This window comes from Myzus persicae, unplaced genomic scaffold, assembly GCF_001856785.1.
Source record: "Myzus persicae strain clone G006 unplaced genomic scaffold, MPER_G0061.0, whole genome shotgun sequence".
NCBI lineage: Eukaryota > Metazoa > Arthropoda > Insecta > Hemiptera > Aphididae > Myzus > Myzus persicae.
In genome coordinates this window covers 646,633-665,293 of record NW_019102098.1, presented here as the reverse complement: position 1 = coordinate 665,293, position 18,661 = coordinate 646,633, and the positions used below count along the sequence as shown (strand labels likewise).

At 31.1% G+C, this 18,661-nt stretch overlaps 3 protein-coding genes across 3 annotated transcripts in view; 2 read left to right on the top strand and 1 right to left on the bottom strand.

Moving 5' to 3' along the window:
• Positions 1 to 5,188: 5,188 nt before the first annotated feature.
• Positions 5,189 to 10,716, bottom strand: LOC111031207. The gene is made up of 2 exons (XM_022311058.1): positions 9,819 to 10,716; positions 5,189 to 6,294 (listed from the first exon to the last, which is right to left on the bottom strand). The coding sequence occupies exons 1-2, from the start codon at positions 10,632 to 10,634 to the stop codon at positions 5,572 to 5,574; spliced, it is 1,539 nt and encodes a 512-aa protein (XP_022166750.1). The 5' UTR covers positions 10,635 to 10,716; the 3' UTR covers positions 5,189 to 5,571.
• Positions 10,717 to 11,080: 364 nt separating this feature from the next.
• On the top strand, positions 11,081 to 13,583 carry LOC111031205. Its single transcript, XM_022311056.1, has 3 exons — positions 11,081 to 11,790; positions 12,193 to 12,408; positions 12,485 to 13,583. Exons 1-3 carry the CDS (start codon positions 11,568 to 11,570, stop codon positions 13,501 to 13,503), a joined length of 1,458 nt encoding a protein of 485 aa, XP_022166748.1. The 5' UTR covers positions 11,081 to 11,567; the 3' UTR covers positions 13,504 to 13,583.
• Positions 13,584 to 15,838: 2,255 nt separating this feature from the next.
• The window catches only part of LOC111031206, a 33,788-nt gene continuing 30,965 nt past the window's right edge, over positions 15,839 to 18,661 (top strand). The window contains exon 1 of the mRNA XM_022311057.1: positions 15,839 to 16,296. Coding sequence (XP_022166749.1) covers positions 16,079 to 16,296 — 218 coding nt within the window. The 5' untranslated portion in view covers positions 15,839 to 16,078. The remainder of the gene's footprint in view (positions 16,297 to 18,661) is intronic.

Here is an 18,661-nt window from a genome sequence, read left to right as displayed (position 1 = left end):
TTAATTTAGATTTTTACCTTGAAACAAAAAATTAATTCCAAGTTGTTATATAAGAATAAAAATTGTCGTCATTTAAATTATCTAAATTTTTGAAAATTTGACTATTTTTTTAGATGTGTAAAAATATAGTTTGAAGAGTTTGAAATGTATTGAAATTTCCATTGTTTCCAAAATAAAAGACATTTTTGAGACTGACGCAAGTTTAAAGTGTTTAACTTCAATTTTATCATTATTTTTTATGTCAATAGTATTAAATATTTTTATATGATCGGCAGTACAGTATTGTATTATGTTAAGATGTTAAGTGCAGAGTTCTGCTTTGAAATGGATCAAATATTCAAATAATTTATAAATAAATGTTTTAGAATACAATTTTAGAAGAAGAAAGAGCGTTTTTTTTATGTAGTTAGTAAATTTTGTTGTTCCTTGAAAATTTACCTATCTAATATCTTAACTCCATTACTTAATGGCTAACCTAATATTTTAAATTAGTGTATAATATACATTAGGTATATTCATTGTCCGTCTTTAAATACTAGTTGGTCATCATATTTCATGATATAAGGTGAACAACACTTCCATGCAAAAGTGCAACAAAATGTTTTTAAATAAAAGTCAAAATTATAAACCACCTACCTGTGTAAAAACGTTAAGTCAATATTAAGATATTATAATATTATATAATTAATTCATATTTAAAGCATGATATGATCTCTTTTTTTTAATAATAAAATTTGAAGTATAGAGGTATTATAAATATAGAATATATCATAATATATAGATATTAATAAATTGTATTATTTAAAAGAAAAAAATATGTATCTATGTCTTATTTTATAAGAATAAAAATAGAACCGTTATTTATCTAGTATCTACCTTAGCATAGCAATATACTATATAGCCACCTTTAAAATAAATGAAAAATATGTTTGTAAAGAACTTACATAATATTACTGCAATAACTAAAATACGTAAATACACATTAGTATTTATAATTTTGAAATAGTCCTGTTCAATTGGATTCTAAAGAATTTATATCAAGATCATATGAGTTTGATGCCGAGTAATAATTTATAAAGTATAAAACTTTTAAAATTAACCCCCTTTTTCAACATATTATTTCGACTCATGTTGAATTATTTACGTATAAAAAAATTTTAGATTATTACTAATTTTTTTTAAACTTGTATAAACAAAAAAACAAAAAATCGTTCTCTTGGTCGAAAAACTTGAAAATGTTATTCAAGATATAGTTCCTCGTAAGTTGTTGTCAGTATAATATAAAAAATAAGTTGAGCGTAAATAAACAATAAATTTTTATGAACATTTGAATTTCATATTTTGACGAAATTAGTAAAAATCACGACAATTTTGCGAATTATTTTGAGTCAGAAATGTATACGTTTTTTCTTTTTAAAACTAAAATTTTAAAATTTAATTCAAGATGATTAGGTTTGGTTACGTAAAAAAAAATTTCTACTTACCAGAAAATCAAATTCAATATTCATGAGCGTTTAAAGTTCAAATTTTTACAACATAGAATTTTCACTCGATTTTTCAAGGAGTGATTTTCTTATATTGTTGTAATTCAAAAAGAATGACCGTAGATACTTGAGTACTGCACCATATGTTTATTTTATTCTGTTCAATACTTGAATAAATTTTTCAAATTATAATGATTTGTTTTGAGCTGTTTAAATGCCAATAAAATATTATTTGTTGGCTTAAAAAGCTTGAAAATGTAATCATAGCTTCTCGCACATCGTGGCAATATCACTTAATAAATGTTAAAAATACATAGGTAGGATTTTATTTTATAACTTTATAAGCATTTAAAGTTCAAATTTAGATAAAATTTATAGAATTTAAAATTAACAAATAACTCCGTAGTTGAAAATGTTTCCATTCGAATTCTAAGGATTCAAAATTTAAGCAAGGTTCCACTTAAATGTGTAGTGCATTCTGTAACCAAAAAATAAAAAACATATAAACGCGGTTTTTTTTTATAGTTATTTCAGGTTCTGATTTGGACGAAATGACATATTAAAACCATCAAGAATAACAAGTACTTGAACATTTTACTTGAGTATCTAAGTATATTATTATATTTTATACACACAGTGACATTTTCAAATGCAATTTTTTTGACAAAAATGAATTTTACCAACTGTAGTACTTATACAGTAAGACTTATGGCTAATAGTATTATAAATCATTTTTATCGCAATAATATCATAAAATATACCTACTTTATACTTAGTTTTATAATAAGCGTCTTCACTCAGAATTGATTTTTGTATACAATGATTTTATATCATTGAATTCATGTTTTAAAATTTAACATTTCCGTTTGGAGGGTACCATCGTTGAATGACTTCCCTCATCTTGTGCTTCGTGTGTTATTTTTATTATGTATGTAGTGTTACGTCAGTCATCTTTTTTACTTATTGTGTTATGAAATACAGATTGTAAATTTTCAGAAATAAAAAAAAAACATATCTGTTACAATAATGACTTTCTTCAGTCTAGACTAGGCTACTGTATAGCAGACCTGTTGATTCTAATTCTGACATCTTCTCCGTTGCATGTTTGGCTCAAAAGTTTGATAGTACGTTTTCAATTACTGGCTCCACTCGTGTAGAAAGTAGAAACACTAGTGTCCTATGAACTTACGTAATCTCTTCATTACAAATTGATGTTTCTCCTTCGTTAGTAACATCAGACATTAGTTATGGTCATATTGGTCATTATTAATAGTAAGTTATGATGATATTATACAAGGATTAATAGTGTATTTTATATTGTTATATTGGTACATACAAATGTACACAAATGTATGATATGTAATTACTGCTTTAAATATTTTGTATATTTCTGTATCCATAAAAGACAAAACATCTTTAAAAATTCATTATATAGGCTTATCTTTAGTACCTAGCCGAGTAGCTGACTCAGTAGGTAGGTACCTAACTTTTTGCCTCTCCTTTTTTATTATATGTATCTTTGGTGTTTTTCAACGCTTTTTACAATATATCATACAATTAAGTATTACTTTTAAAAAATATGATTTAAATAGTATAAAATTATAAAATGTTTTATGATTAACAACTGGTATCTATATTGATAAAAATTACTTACACAAAAACATTAAGGTGCTTAAGAATAAATTATTTTAATTTGCCAATTAGTTTTTTAGATTCTGGATTTTACTATGTGTGTTTGTTTTCTAGTAGAAGTAATATTTCTATTTTGAACATTACAGGGGCCCAAAGTAAAAACATCCTAGTAGTTATCCAAAGTGGTGGCGAAACCAAAAATAAATCAAGGGGACTTTTATGTAAAACAAGTTTTTGATATTTTAAACAATCGTAAATTGTACATAAGCATGAAATGTCCACCGAATGTTTATATTAGCAATTTCTGCACATCATGCAATTTTCAAAATATTTCGACTCTTTTAAAGCTTCTTAAGTACATAAGAAAATGTCGTTTTTATTGGTTTTTTCAAAAATTATTGTCGATAAAAAATGTGTGGAAAGTCAAAAAACTTAAAAGTTTATTGCAAGGTTAATCATTTTTTACGGGCGTTTGAATTGAAAATGTTGACAAAATTCGTCTAAATCAGACTAAATCACGAACATTTGGATAACATTTTCATTTTTATATCTAAGATTTGAATATTTAATATAAGATACACCTCATAAGTTTTTCTATATTAAACTATAAAAAAGGTGGAGAAGTGGGAACCGCTGTGCTGTACAGTAGTTGTTTGTTTGTGAGGGAAATAGTTGGGAATTTTCTATTAACATTTCTATCAGAAAAGATGCTGATGTCTAAAATCGGAGCATTTATGCCCTAAATGATGATAAGGGACAGAAAAAAAAACAACACATCATTGCAAACACAATATACATTCATTCGCTATGCTCAGAATCTAAAACTATATACTGGGAAGAAAAATACATTTTTTATGCACGTTTAAAATTGTTTTAATATTGAATTTAAAGCCTTACATAATTTGGATATACTTCACAATTTTTAAAAAATAAATTGCGTTTGTATGGACTAAATGTTGTTTTAGATTCTAAGCCGATTGATTAATGTATTTTATGTTTTAAATATAACACCAAATCTTCATCAACAAATTTAAATATTGTTATAATTTTATATTTTTTTAACAGGTGTATGTCGACAGGTGAATCTTTTCGTTCCCTAGCTTTTGCTATTCGTATTTCTCAAAACTTAAGTGATCAATTACCACCAATTTTATTACCTACATCAACCCAAGATGACATGGTATAACTATCAAAAGATTTTTTTGGGAAAAAAATAATTAATTTCTGTTAACGGCAGAAACAGTTTTGAACTTTTAAGTCAGGTATTCGCAGTATTTTACACCCCTCGTACCACTAAAAACACAAATCATTGATTATCTCGTATTATTTGCCTGCTGCCTTCATAATCTCTTATTACGTAATCAATACACTTATGGAGAATTATTCGTCAGAACAACAGTATTAGAATTTCAGCTCAAATGAATCTGCTCCAAATAATATAATACAACTTGGACATGTGGGAAGTTATGGTAATTATGAACATTTTATTGTTGATGAATTTAGATGAATTAAAATGATCAGACTTTGAGTATAGATACTCCATAAAAACCTCAATAATATTTAATGCATATATGTTATTATTAAATGATAAATATTTATGCATTTTGTATTATTATTATTTTTATGTGTTATTGTTTAATATTAAGATGACACCTGCATGACGTGTTGTCTCCGTCTAGCATACGTACATTATTATAATATAAAGTGTTCAGAAATTTCAATTTTGTATAAAGCTCCTATTAACTAAAGCTTTTGTTTGTATAAAGCTTACATTGACCCAAATATTGTTATCAGCATGGCCCAGTTGCTCCGAACCCATGCACCAAGGAGAGCGACCGCTCCCCTTGCTCGGATTGGCGGGTAGGTGTTAGTACCTATATGTCAGTATTGAGACACGCTGTTTATTAATTAATAATATTTATTATTTTTTCATGAATATTAAAAAGCATAATAACTTATTATGTTTGTATATTATACTATTATGCATAGTGTATAGAGAATAATTATATGTGGTGTACTACTATGGCTTACCACAAAATCAAATATTTATTCGATTTGTTGTAACACAATTCTTTTATTTAATTTTATTTCGTAAAATGTTGTTATTATTTTACAGAACCAAACAGCCTAAATACATGGGACGGACTATGGGAGATGATTAGGTAAACGGTTTTAAACTAGTACCTACTATAATTAGTACTTATACTAGTGTAGGTACAGAGACATAAAAACAATATTTATATTTTTAACAAATCAATGTGATTTTGACGGACGGATTTATATTATGATTTACGATAAACGTTAAAAGATATGATTAAAAAATGAAAGCACAAGTAATAAAATATTAAATTATGTATAGTAGACATGGACGAGTCGTGTGAAATGGTCAATACAGCTGGTACAGGGAAGCGGACACTAAAATAAATCATGGTCGGCGGCGTCACGGCGGGAGCTACTAACATCCGGCGGACGAAGGCTGCTTGTCCTGCATGGTCAACTGTATGGTCTCCATGAGCCGATCGATGATGGCCGTCTGGTCGGCCGACTGTTTCCGAAGCACTGTGAGTTCGTTTTTGTGACGGTCAATGTCGCCGGACGATCGGCACTGGACGTCGGACAGGCGGCGGTTGAGGTCGGCCAGGCTGACCGTCAGTTCGCTGTGCTGTTCGGACAGCCGCTGTCCCTCGCAGTCCACCCGACTCACTTCGGTCCGCAACCAGTTGATCCTGTACAGCAGCTTCTTGGTGACCAAATGCTGGGCGCTGTCGTCGTCCTCTCCGCCGGCCGCCGCTAAGATATCGTCGTCGGTAGCCGGAGCGGGTTTGGCCGGACTTCCGTCGCCGTCGGCAGCCGCGTCCCCGGATGATGCGGCCACGACCGCCGCCCGTCGCAGTATCGTCCGCTTCAAGAACTCATCCGGTTCCGCCTGGTATTTGTGCCAGCTGAACACTGGCATAGCTTCCTTCAGGAAATCCAGAGCCACCGTTGCCCGGTTCAACGTCCGGTCGTACAGGTACGCGTATTTTTCGCACAGCGCCATCTGCTCCTTGGCCAAACCGTCGCTGATGTGTTCCGTGCGGCTCTCGAACACGTCGGACACGAACGTTCTGAAGTCGTCCACCATGGCGTCCGATAACTTCATCAATAGCGCGCCCTGGTCGCACGTGCAAAGCGCCACCTGTGCAGTTCAGTAAGTACATTATTATTATTATTAAATAATAATATTATTGCAGGGTGATTGATGATTCACCAAGCTTACTCATCCCCATAAAAAAATGTACATTTATAATTTGTTCAAACTCTGCAGATTTTTGGAATTTTGTAGTACATGTATTCTCAAGTAAACTACCTAATTACTATAATTTTGGTGAATCAGATTATTCGTAATTATACTGCGGTGGCAATAAAAAAATATTTTTTCCGAATTCAGAACAACCTTTTTTTTATGGAATTAAATAGAAATTCAATTGAGTACTTTCTGAGATATTAAAATGTATATTATAAAAACAATGGTTCTTAATAATAACAATTGTTTTTCAACATATATAAAATAGTTTTAATATTTAGTCTAGTATTTTGTTCAAACAGTTGAAAAAAAATTTAAAATATTCATATTATTGCCCATACGTAGTATTAATTAATATAATATTTCTAAATCATCATAGTCTCCGTATCTTTAAAGTTTAAACTCATTATCATGAACTATCATCTTTAGTATACAATTTACATGCAATTAAAAATTCTAAGACTACTTCGAATTTTGACTTATAAGCATCATCATTTTAAAATAATTGCTTAAATTTACAGTAAAAAGGCGAAAAAAAAGGAATTTGAATTTACCACCCAGCATTCTTTAAATGGCATAAAAATGTAAGTAACTATTTAAAAATATAAAAAACTGTAAATATATGGTACTCATTTTTACAATGTATAATATTATAAGGTGACTGACAATTAATCTTTGCAATATCCTGTACTGTCTCACGAATTGAAAGATAAAAATGGTGTGATATAATTTGTGTACATAACACCTACATGGTTACACTTCCTACTTAAAAAAAATCAATAAATTCATTATAAAAGAAAAACGCAGACGAGCATGTCTGTTGATTAAGCTGGTAATGTGTAATATGTATCTGTATTGCACATTTGTACCAATATGTGTTATAAAAATCAATATTATTATATAGGTAGTACATAGTAAGCATCATGAGGATTAAATTATCAGCCAAGTTCCCTGAAAATGAGTCAATTTAAGGGGTTATGCATGGGAAATTATTTTATATCGATAAAAATTCAGTTTATTTCAATGCTTCAAAAAAAAAAACCTCGTTGCAGAGGTGGTTCATGATTAATTAGTTTTAATATTTTGATAATATATAACATTTACAAAGAGTTTGTATTAATTAATCAAGGTTTATAATTAATAAATCATTATTAATTATTATTTATAAGCCTTGAAATTAATCACGATATTTGAAATTTGAATACTGATAAATGAAAATTATAAAAAGCTTTAACAGTCATCGTATAGTTATTTTCCCACAGTTGCAGAATATATGGAAAAAATATTAAATTTACAACGATAGATTTCTAAAAATACCTTAAGGCTTGAGTTTTCATAAATGTAAAATTATTATGCTATAAATAATTCAAAAGTGTAAAAAAATCACAATTAAAAATATAAACAAAGGATTGGAACGTTATTTTAAAACAAAAAAAATTTTAGTAATAAAGTAAGCTTCAATATTTTGGCCGTATAGAGTATGGACCAATTCCACTAACTTGAAATCGTTTTAGCTTCAAAACAAAAGCTGAATATTGAATTCCGATTTCACTATTGTATTCAGTATACAAAAAATAAAAATACACAAATTGAAAAAAAAAGATGCCCATAAAAGTAGAAATTAGAAATTTAGCATATTATAGTATGTAATGTTGATCCCAGTAAAATCCAGTTTTCATCTTTCACTACTAATAATTTAAAAATATTACAATTATGTATTCGTGTGTATTTATTTTCAATTTTTAATTTATACATGTAAGGTATAGAAATAGAGTATAATATTTTTTTAAATTTTTTTTTCCGAGAAAAGTGGAGCATTTATGTTTATTTTGGAGTATCTTTTTTCCGGAAATTCCAATCCTCATGAAATTAACTGTGATTACAGGCAATCGTGCATAAAGTATATTATAATATTATATGATACAAAAAATATAATTTTTTTATCACGTAGAAGTACAATATTTGTCATTGTTATTTCTAAAACTGCCTACTTAGATAAAAATGTAAGCATTTTCAGTGTTTTAATTTCAAAAACGAAGTAATTTTTTTAAATCAATTAACTTTCCATAGATAGGAGCAGTTTATCAATTGTTGGCTAGTTGCTTACATGAATAAAATGGTAGAATAAATAAATTAAATTGTTTATTTTCAATAGTAAATAACTGAACAATAATTATTATTTTAAGTATGAAAAATAAAATCTAAAAAGAGCAAACTAAATTTGTTTATAAAATCAAATATTTTTTAAATGAATCTTACCGAAAAGAATACATCGCAAATAATGTACCTAACCTTTATATTTGTCAGGCATTTTGATGAAAAAAATATGGAGCTTGTAATTGCTTTAATTGAATACTTTTAATAAACTGTAAATAATCCCATAATTTAATATTATTAATGTATATAGTCCAATATTTATTTAACTAATTAATTATTTTATACATTTGGTTTGTTATAATATTATTACTGATATGTAATATGGTTAGTACCTGTATAGTCGGGGAATCAAGGAGGACAATGTTGTACATACTCCCTCCCTTGAGCTGCTTGAGATTATATTATATCTTATTAAAATAATATACAAGTATGTAACTGAAGATAAATACTATTGTTAATTAATAATCATATTATAGCTATTTTAACAAAAAATTGTTGGTTTCCCAGCAGCAGTGCAGCACATACGCGAAGAGGCCAATCCTATGTAAAAATAATCCAGATAACTGATAAACGCACAGTATTCATTTGAATTATATAAATTATAATTATACACGCAAATTAAATGCATACCTAACTCACTTTTAAGTTAAAATACTGTAACAATTTAACATGGAAATGCAACAAATGGCAGAATAAATAAACATTTAACAATAATAACAAGAGCAGTAAATTAATAATACTTGTAACTCGTTGCTCAATGGGATAGTATTTGAAAAATCGACAGCTAAATAAACCATTGCGTGCAATTAAAACAAAGCGCGGGCTTCATTAACGAACCTTCAACACCAAGTATATTCGTATTAATCTAAAAAATCAACGACGCACAATATTTTTAATTTGTTTTAGAGAAAAAACCCTGTGCAAACTTTTGAGGATTTAACGCTCTGCTGACTGTATTAACAATTTTTTATCCTTCTGGGAACCGACATTTAGGTCAATCGATATTCACGCTTGTGTTGTATAGTTAGGTATTGTGTTTGTGTATCTAACGAAACATCTAAAATCATTAGAAATATCACAGGACACAGGTATACAATAATATGACTGATATATAAACATCGTCTGTCGAAGGTCAGAGGTTTTATTTATCTTCAGTTATTGACCATTGTGATCAACAGCAATAAATGACGTGTGACTTGGGAAAGTTGTCCACTTGCAGCTATCCCAAAACCACGTTTAAGACGTATATATCCACCCACCTGGAAGTAAAAGTCTTGTAACGTGGTGGCGTCATTGACGTTCTCCAAAATCTGCAACATCTCCGGACAGACGGTCTTCTGTTCGGCTTCAGTGAGCACAGGCAGTGCGCAGTCTCCCAGCAAATCCCTGTAAGCTGAATCCATTGGTCCTGGGAGTTTCTTAAGCAAGTGCTTTCCAAAATTGTCCAAACACGGGTCACAAAGTTTGGCGAACGGGTTTTTCTTTGAGGTGCTCTTCTCACCGCCACGGCATTCTCCCCCACCACCGCCCGCCAAATGACCGTCCCGTTTTTCCTGCACCCCGCTGTCTGGACCAATCTCCTCCAAGCGTGGCAGTTCCCCGTCGTTGCTATGCAAGTCTCCAACGGCCTCACGATCATCGCGGACAGACCTGTCACCTGCCATTTCTTCGTCGATAGCGTCGTTATCCCGATCTTCGATTTCTTGGTCTCCGTAGTCACACTCATCCATTTCGTTGCACCTGGTCTGCGCGGCTCTGCTGCAGTTGCTCGTCTGCCAACACTCGACCCCGCCACTGCTCCGGCCATGACCACTGCAGGGAGGCGGATTTACGTACCGACTTAACGGCACCAGTGGACCCGGCGGTGGATCCCTCACGAATGGTCCGTTGATCCGCCCCCGGGCCATCATGTACTGCAATAGTTGAAGGTACTTAAGCTCGTTCGCACCCCGGTTCTCCGCAGTCAGCTTTAACACCCATTTTTCTATTGTCATTGCCAACTCGGGATCACGTATTACAACCACCTGCTCGGAAATGTCGTTGGCGGCCACGTCAAAGTCCATGTCGTTATACATTGTTGTTCTGATTGACTCAAAAAAACATCTACGGTAGTAAAATAAAATAAAATCCCCAGCTATATGAGATCTATAAAGATTTGTTAGCCACCTGCGTACAATAGACTAGTAGACTAATATTTACACACTTTATAAAACCAACGTTACGCCGCAATTGTATTTATAATTTACATTAAAATACGAAATATTGCGTAAACACTAAACAGTGAAGGTTGGTAACTATATTTAGAGGTCCGAATAAAGACAAACGCATGTATGATTAATTTTAGAAGTAATAATTGTATCTATTGTTTCAATTGCAATTTACAATAAGATTATAATTTTAAAACCAGATCAAGCCATAAAGGTCTAGAACTAAAAATAAGTAAGTATTATACTTTCAAATACAGTTCACAACTAATATAATAAATTAGCAATTTTTAACGTTATGTATGCATTTGAAACGAATCCCGGAATAAAAATCCCCGGAAAAAAAATCCCCAGAAATAAAATCCCCGTTAAAAAATCCCCGGTAAATAAAATCCCCAGAAAAAAAATCCCCGGAAAAAAAATCCCCAAAGCAACTATTTAAAAGCGGAATGACTATAATACTACCAATATATAACTTGACTAACTCACTGGACACTCTCTGATAAACGTTGAGCCTGAACAATGATAGATCGAGGCTTGCAATTTACACGGTACATTCGTACTACAAATTTAGTGTGCAATAAGAAAGCATTTTACAGATAAAAAAGGTTCGCGGGCCGCTAGTTGGGTGGGCCTTGGCATAGAGCAATAAAATTTGAAATTGGGAAAATACAAGTCAAAATAACTCAAAATACGTAATATTTGGTATCTATACGTTATTATAACGGTTACGGTTAGTACATCTTCAGTTCCTATTAAGTAACTTTGATTTGTGTGACTGTGCGAGGCCGTAATTGTCCGGCTATGGAAATCAATGCGACTATGGAAATTGTTAAATCTAACCAAGGGAACTATAAAATTTGCTTAAATGGTTATACTTATGTACACCAAAAAGACTGTAAGTTTTTCAAGAGATGGAGGTGTGCAAAATATAGTTCATTTAAATGTTTAGCCATTTTAAAAACATCGCTTCAAAATAGTAATCCAAGGGAGATCCATGAACACAATCATTCTGCCGATAAAAATGGTAAGATTTATTTTAATTTAATAATTTACATATAGTTAGGACACTTATATATTTATGTGTTATAAATATGTTCTCAAATTTTAATTAATTAATAAATTAATGTAGCACGACAAATTATTGTCGATAACAATTTTATCATAGGCCTTGATAAGTAGGTACCTATTACTGAATTAGTAACCAATTAGTACGTCCAGAATATAATTTTACAGATTTTGTTTTATTCGACAGACGATAAAATAAATCACTATAGGACAGTGTTCCAACTTATAATTTTAATTTTCCTATAAAATATTATGTAAAATATTATACAAACAAATTTAAAAACAAATATAAAACTACAAATATTTTATGTTCGCAAGATTTCCGCCAATGAATATAAATAAGAATTGTTATTATTTATAGCTATAGCTGCCATAAAAGTTAAACAAGAAATAAAAAATAAAGCTTTATCCTCAAATGATACACCCGGCCAAATATTTTCGGAGGTAATCGGGAATCTGGATGTCGATGTTTTAGCTGAGTTACCCAAGGAAGAATATTTAAAACGTAGTATTAGATATCATCGAAGTTTTCATAATCCGAACGAACCTCAAAATATCAAAGAAATTGTTATTGATGGTAAATTTTTTTTTTTAATTATATTAATTAGAAAATAAAATCCTATACTTAACAAATTATATCTATTTTATTACAGGTGAATGGGCATTATTGGGTAATAATAGACTATTATTGAGGGATAATGGTCCAGAGGCATCTGAAAGGATAATTATATTTGCAACAGATGAACACTTGCAACTGCTTTCAGAATCAGATACTTGGTATTTAGACGGGAATTTCGGACTGTCTCCAAAGTTTTTCCTACAGTTATATGTAATACGGGTAAAAAAAAATAATGTATTTGTAACTACGATTTACTGTATTTTACAAAGGAAAACTAAAAATACATACGTAGAAATGTTTCAAATTATAATGGATGAATGTGCTGAACGAAATGTATACCCTGACCCCAAATGTTTACATCTCGATTTTGAAAGCGCAGTTATTGAAGCAGCTAAAGAAGTAATTGGTGTCCATATTGATATAAAAGGCTGCTTCTATCACTTATGTCAATCGACGTTCAGGAAAATACAAGAATTGGGCTTTGCTTCGAAATACCATAAGGATGAAGAGTTTCGAAAACAATGTGGAATGATTGATGCACTTGCATTCCTTCCATTGCACCTCGTAGAAGATGGAATGAAATATTTAAAATATAGTTTGCCTGAAAATCTTATGGATTTATTAGATTATTTTGATTCGTATTATGTAAATGGCAAGTATCGAAGAATTGGAAACGACGAAAATAACATGAGGTTTCGAAAACTGCCACCAATGTTCCCACCAGCTGTGTGGAATGTAAATAAAACCACCCTCAATGACTGCCACAGAACCAACAACATCGTTGAAGGGTGGAATAATAGGTTTTCCAAACTAGTTGGTCAAAAACATCCTACAATGTGGAAACTTATTAGGAAAATTAAAAATGAAATTGACGCCGATCGAGCACAGTTAGCATTGGATGCTTTAGGTGAACCAAGACGTACAAAAAGAGGACAAAATCAAACAATAAATATCCGCTTGAAAGAGTTAGTTATAAGACAAAGTGAAGATAAATTAAGCATTGGAGACTTTTTGACAGCTGTGTCTAACAATATAAGAAAACGAACCGACTGAACCGAATCTGACTATAATTATATACATTTATTTTATTATTAATTAACTAACTAATATTATATTATTTTTTTTTTACTTATTTTCTAATTATCTAATTTTTACTAATTTTAAAATTTTTTACTAATTATAATTATGTACTTTTTTAAATAGTTGCTTTGGGGATTTTTTTTCCGGGGATTTTTTTTCTGGGGATTTTATTTACCGGGGATTTTTTAACGGGGATTTTATTTCCGGGGATTTTTTTTCCAGGGATTTTTTTTCCGATTACCTTTGAAACATATATCATGCGCGCCCGTAGAGAATATTAACTCACCAAAGACTAAATAGTTTTTGTGGCGATATAAGTCATAAGGCTCACACCATTTAGCACTACATTTATAATATAAAATCTTAACACACCAATGATCAGTATAATAAAATGAGGTATTAAAAAATAACTAATTTTTGTTGGTTAAATATTACACAATCACTAATTTATTAATCAAAATACAAACACAGCTACGATGTCAAATATAAAATATATCGACCAGTGACCACTCAAGCTCAACTACGGTGTATAAAGTAGATTATAATAATAATAATATAATATTAGACATCACGATTATCTAATTTAGTATGATGTCAACTTAAGTAAAATTAAAACACAATTGTATTTCCGTCCTTTCGTGGCTGTTGGTTGTACCTGTCAATACCAGAGTGCAACAGTTTCTCAATAATTCCACTATTTGATCATAATCTTGGGAAGAAATTAACAAGAAATAAATGTTTATTATTTGTTTAAAAAGTTCAAGTTATTTAAAATATATATATGTATATATAACCTCAGGTGGTGCATTGCACCACCTAGCCCCCTCCTACGGGCGTCCCCGACATAATATATAATAAATCCATGTAGGACGACATGATGGTTCTAACTATTTTATTTTAGCTTATATGTTTAATAAGTATGTAAATTTATTTGTAATACATAGATATTCATTTTATACTCTGCTACATTATATTAAAGTGATATTCTTATCTTAAGTAGGTATAATATATTTATTATACTATAGTTAGGTATATGTATTCAAATTAACCACAAGAGTAGATATACTATTTAATCGCATTATTGTGAAATGAGTTCAATTTGCTTCATAATTTGGTTAGTATAATTTATAATCCATCTTAATATGGCTTAATATATTAAAATGAAACTTAGCAAATTACAAAGGCCTTGTGTAGTGAAATATTCAGGTTTGGCCGTAAGTTAGTTTTGAACTTTGAATACATTTTCTTCCAATGTAATTTAGTTAATCGACTATAGGTCACTACTCACTCCTCCCCAGTCCCAATTATAACAGTCGGTAAGGATATACAATTCTGAATAGGAGCATAATGCTATCATACTGTAATATACAACAGTATTATCCTCTTCATTTCTCAGAAACATTCAATGACATCAGTCATCATATTTACTATCCCTATAGATGGTCAATTATACTTCATTGTAGTACATCTAACTACAATGAGTTAAGACTCTAGTTAGCTTAAAGAATCGATTCAATCATACAATATAAAAATACAATGAATACAATTTATACATCTATAATAAAAGATAATGGACCAAAAACTTTGTGTTAATTAACTGATCTAATATCCAATATTATAAACCGGTATAATTTATTAATAGTATACGCCATGATTATGCGCATCAATAATTTCAGAAAAATAATCTTTGAGAATTTAGAACTAAAATGATATGTTACCATATAAAAATCGAAAATGATACCCAGTTCAAAAAAGTACAGGAGGAGGTAAAATTTTAGTTATGTTATGAAAAATATAAAATAATATACAGTTTAAAAAAGTGATAAAATAATATTTGCCTAGATATAGTGATTAATCACATATAAATTAAAATAACCAGAATAATAATTAATACTTATTGGCTAAATTGCTTTTACATATGAAATTCTTCCTACAGCAGACGGTTGCAGGTGATGTAGTTCTATTGTCCACAATCCAGAGCTTAAGTCAAAAACCCTTTGTTGCTGTGCGGTGGCAACAAGTTGTATATGCCGACGATAGTTGTCATTAACATGGGAATTGTATGCACGATGAGTGGGCAGGAGTTGAATTCTCAGTAAAAATTAAAAATACAAAGTGTGTGTTCGTGTATTGTTTGGTGGCCGGCAGCGACGGTGGCGGAACATGGCCCGCGCGCGCGCAACCAGGCCGACCGATACCCGCCTCTTCAAGCGTGATCACCCGTAGTTACCTCCCGGTACAGGCTTGGCGGCGTGGAGGAAGTGAGCGGAATCGGAGAGCGGTTTTAGTGTGATCGCGCGCCGATGGCTTCCACGACGGAGTCCGCGGCTACTACGACAGTCGACGGACCTACGATCAGTCACCAGTGTGGTGTGTACTGACGACGTCGTGTGTTGCGTGTCGGTCGCTGTTCTTTCACGTGTCGCTATTGTCGTCGTAACCGTCGTGCCATGTCACGTCCAACCACAGTTCTGTGTTTCGTTTGAAACTACAGCTTTTACCGCTTCTCTTCGTCTCCGTTCTAGTCCAGAAATCGCGATTTACGAAAATGTCCGTCAGCCTACCGCTGTTGTTGGCCGCCGCGTCCGTCGTCCGAGGTGGTTCTGCTGCGTACTGTGACGAAAACTTGTTCCCAGAAGTCGACGACGCACAGCGACTGGACTCCGGCGTTCGGTTCACCAAAGAACTGAGCACCACCGAGTACGGGCCCCTCAACTCATTCAAGACGCTTCACTGTTGTGGCGAGAGGTATCTCAGTCTCGAATGGTAAGTATCCAAATACATGCCCCTTATTAATTAATGCGCTGTGTCCCCATATGGTGCATAATATAATATATTATGCCTACGTAATTAGTACCCTCGTTAGTACATAGTTTTGTCGATTTTCCACAACTGTTGTCCATTGACAATTGCCATTACTTAGTGCTCACCGTAGTTAGCAATCGAGACGATGATTCGTCGAATGTAAACTGTGCATTATAATGTAACTTCACTGAAGTTCACACACTGTCTTTCTCGAACCAATTTAATATAAAAATTTATATTTTATTTAAAAAAACTTTAGACCCCCGAAATTTGTATCAGTTATTACGACCCTGGAATATTATATGTGTGTAAGTAATAGCAAATAAAAACGATACTATTTAAAATTCACTTTAATGGTTATTGATTGATGGTACTGTAAATTTGTCAGGTACCGACTTCACATTGGTAGGTACGAGTATAACCATATAGGTATAAGCTGCGAGACCCCCACACGGTTTTAATCCCCACGTGGAATGATCTCATATATTTTAATGTGTATGCGAATTAACCGGTATGAACGGACGTCAAATAGTAATATTGTTTGTGGTTTTTCATAAGTACACGATAGTGGCGCAGTGGCGTCTTGCATTGTGGCTTCTTGGTAGGTAGGTACCTACGCTGAAAAAATAATCAACCATTATTCGCAACTATAGGTAGGTACCCTGCGGAAGAGTGGTATATACATAACTGTTTTCTCGGCGTCTCTATTGTATATTCAATATTGTTCTCGGAAAAAATGATGGCCTTTATTCTTTTCTTGTACATTATTCTTGTGCGGTGTTGCCTTCATGAAATTCCGTGTATTTCAAATACAATCAATACTTAAAAAATATACATATATTATTATACATGTATGCGTGTTTATTCGGAAATCGGTTGTCCTTTACACGTTCATCGACCAGCACGGGTTTCGACAAGTTCTGACAATGTGTAGTGTACACTAGGTACCTATATTTAAATCGCGAATTCAAAAACTAAATGGTTCATCAGAACTCTGAACATAAAGTCTAAAGTTAACATTTTAAGTCGGTCGGAATCTTATGGTTTTCAGAGTAATAAGGTGACTGTAGTGTGCAAAGTAAGCAACGTATAAATATGAAATTGTATTAAAGTATCTACAGGACAGGTGAAGAGTGGACTCAGCTATTGATTTATTTTGAATCTCTAAATACAATGTGGACGTGTCTCGTGGTATTTGTTTGATTACATGGAATTCGCAGCATGAAATCTCACTAAAATAATTCTCTATTTAATGTATTTAACTATGGAAACTGCAGTGAACATTCAGCACAATCTACAAAACAACTATATATATTATATAATTATTAATTATATATTTATATAGTCATAAAGAGTATTATAGGTAGCTAATTTTTTATCGAGATTAGTATGGTGTATGTTCCGGTTCTTTTATTTCTAATAAGTAATAACATACAATTATTGGTTATTATTATTAATTAAATAGGTGCTTACATATTATTATATTTATGTTTTTTATTTATCAATTAGATACTTAATAGTATTAACTATTAAGTATGATCGTTTATGAATTAATAAAAATCTTAAAATATATTTACATAAACAATAGTTTCTGGTAGTGGGAAGAAGTTACTTAAAAATGTATCTAATGGTTATATATAATAGTATTATGTGTTGATATTTTACTACGAATTATCCTAGTAAACAATTATTATGCAAAATTTAAATAAAATGCAATAGTTCTATTATTGAAAATGTTCACGTAAATGTCTATACGCACATAGGTTATTGGTAGGTGGAAAAAAAGTCCAAGGAAAGAAAGCCCACGGAAAAAAAATCACAGAAAAAAATTTAATATAAATGTGAACAGATGTATCTATACTCTACTCCTAATTATTAATGAATAATTCATAAATTATTATTGTCAACATAGGAAATTTTATATACGGATACTCTATTAATAAGAAACGTTTTTTTTACCTATTTATTTTATTCAATGAAAAATTTCAAAAATAAATAATTGTATGTCTGAATATGGCTTATGCAGTATGCTTAACTATTACTTATATATTATATAAAATAACTTGTAATAGTAAAAAAAAAATTAAATATAAATGTGAACTTCTCTATACATAATATACAGTGTTATAAGTTATAAGTCAAGCTATAATAATTTTATATTGGTAACTTAAATAAAAAATAATAATAAGTTTTACCACAAAAACATCTGAGGTATAAGTATAACATCTTAGGTATAAACATTATACATACTACAGTTATACAAAAATATGTCACAACTTTATAAAAAATAATGACATAATAAGATAATATAAAACAGGTGGTAATA

Excerpts from the sequence above, each read along its gene's own strand:
- LOC111031205 (XM_022311056.1), top strand. The coding sequence starts at position 11,568 with ATGGAAATCAATGCGACTATGGAAATTGTTAAATCTAACCAAGGGAAC. Across the intron at positions 11,791-12,192 it reads TCATTCTGCCGATAAAAATG|CTATAGCTGCCATAAAAGTT; the intron begins GTAAGATTTATT and ends TATTATTTATAG. Across the intron at positions 12,409-12,484 it reads CAAAGAAATTGTTATTGATG|GTGAATGGGCATTATTGGGT; the intron begins GTAAATTTTTTT and ends ATTTTATTACAG.
- LOC111031207 (XM_022311058.1), bottom strand. The coding sequence starts at position 10,634 with ATGTATAACGACATGGACTTTGACGTGGCCGCCAACGACATTTCCGAG. Across the intron at positions 6,295-9,818 it reads TACAAGACTTTTACTTCCAG|GTGGCGCTTTGCACGTGCGA; the intron begins GTGGGTGGATAT and ends TGAACTGCACAG.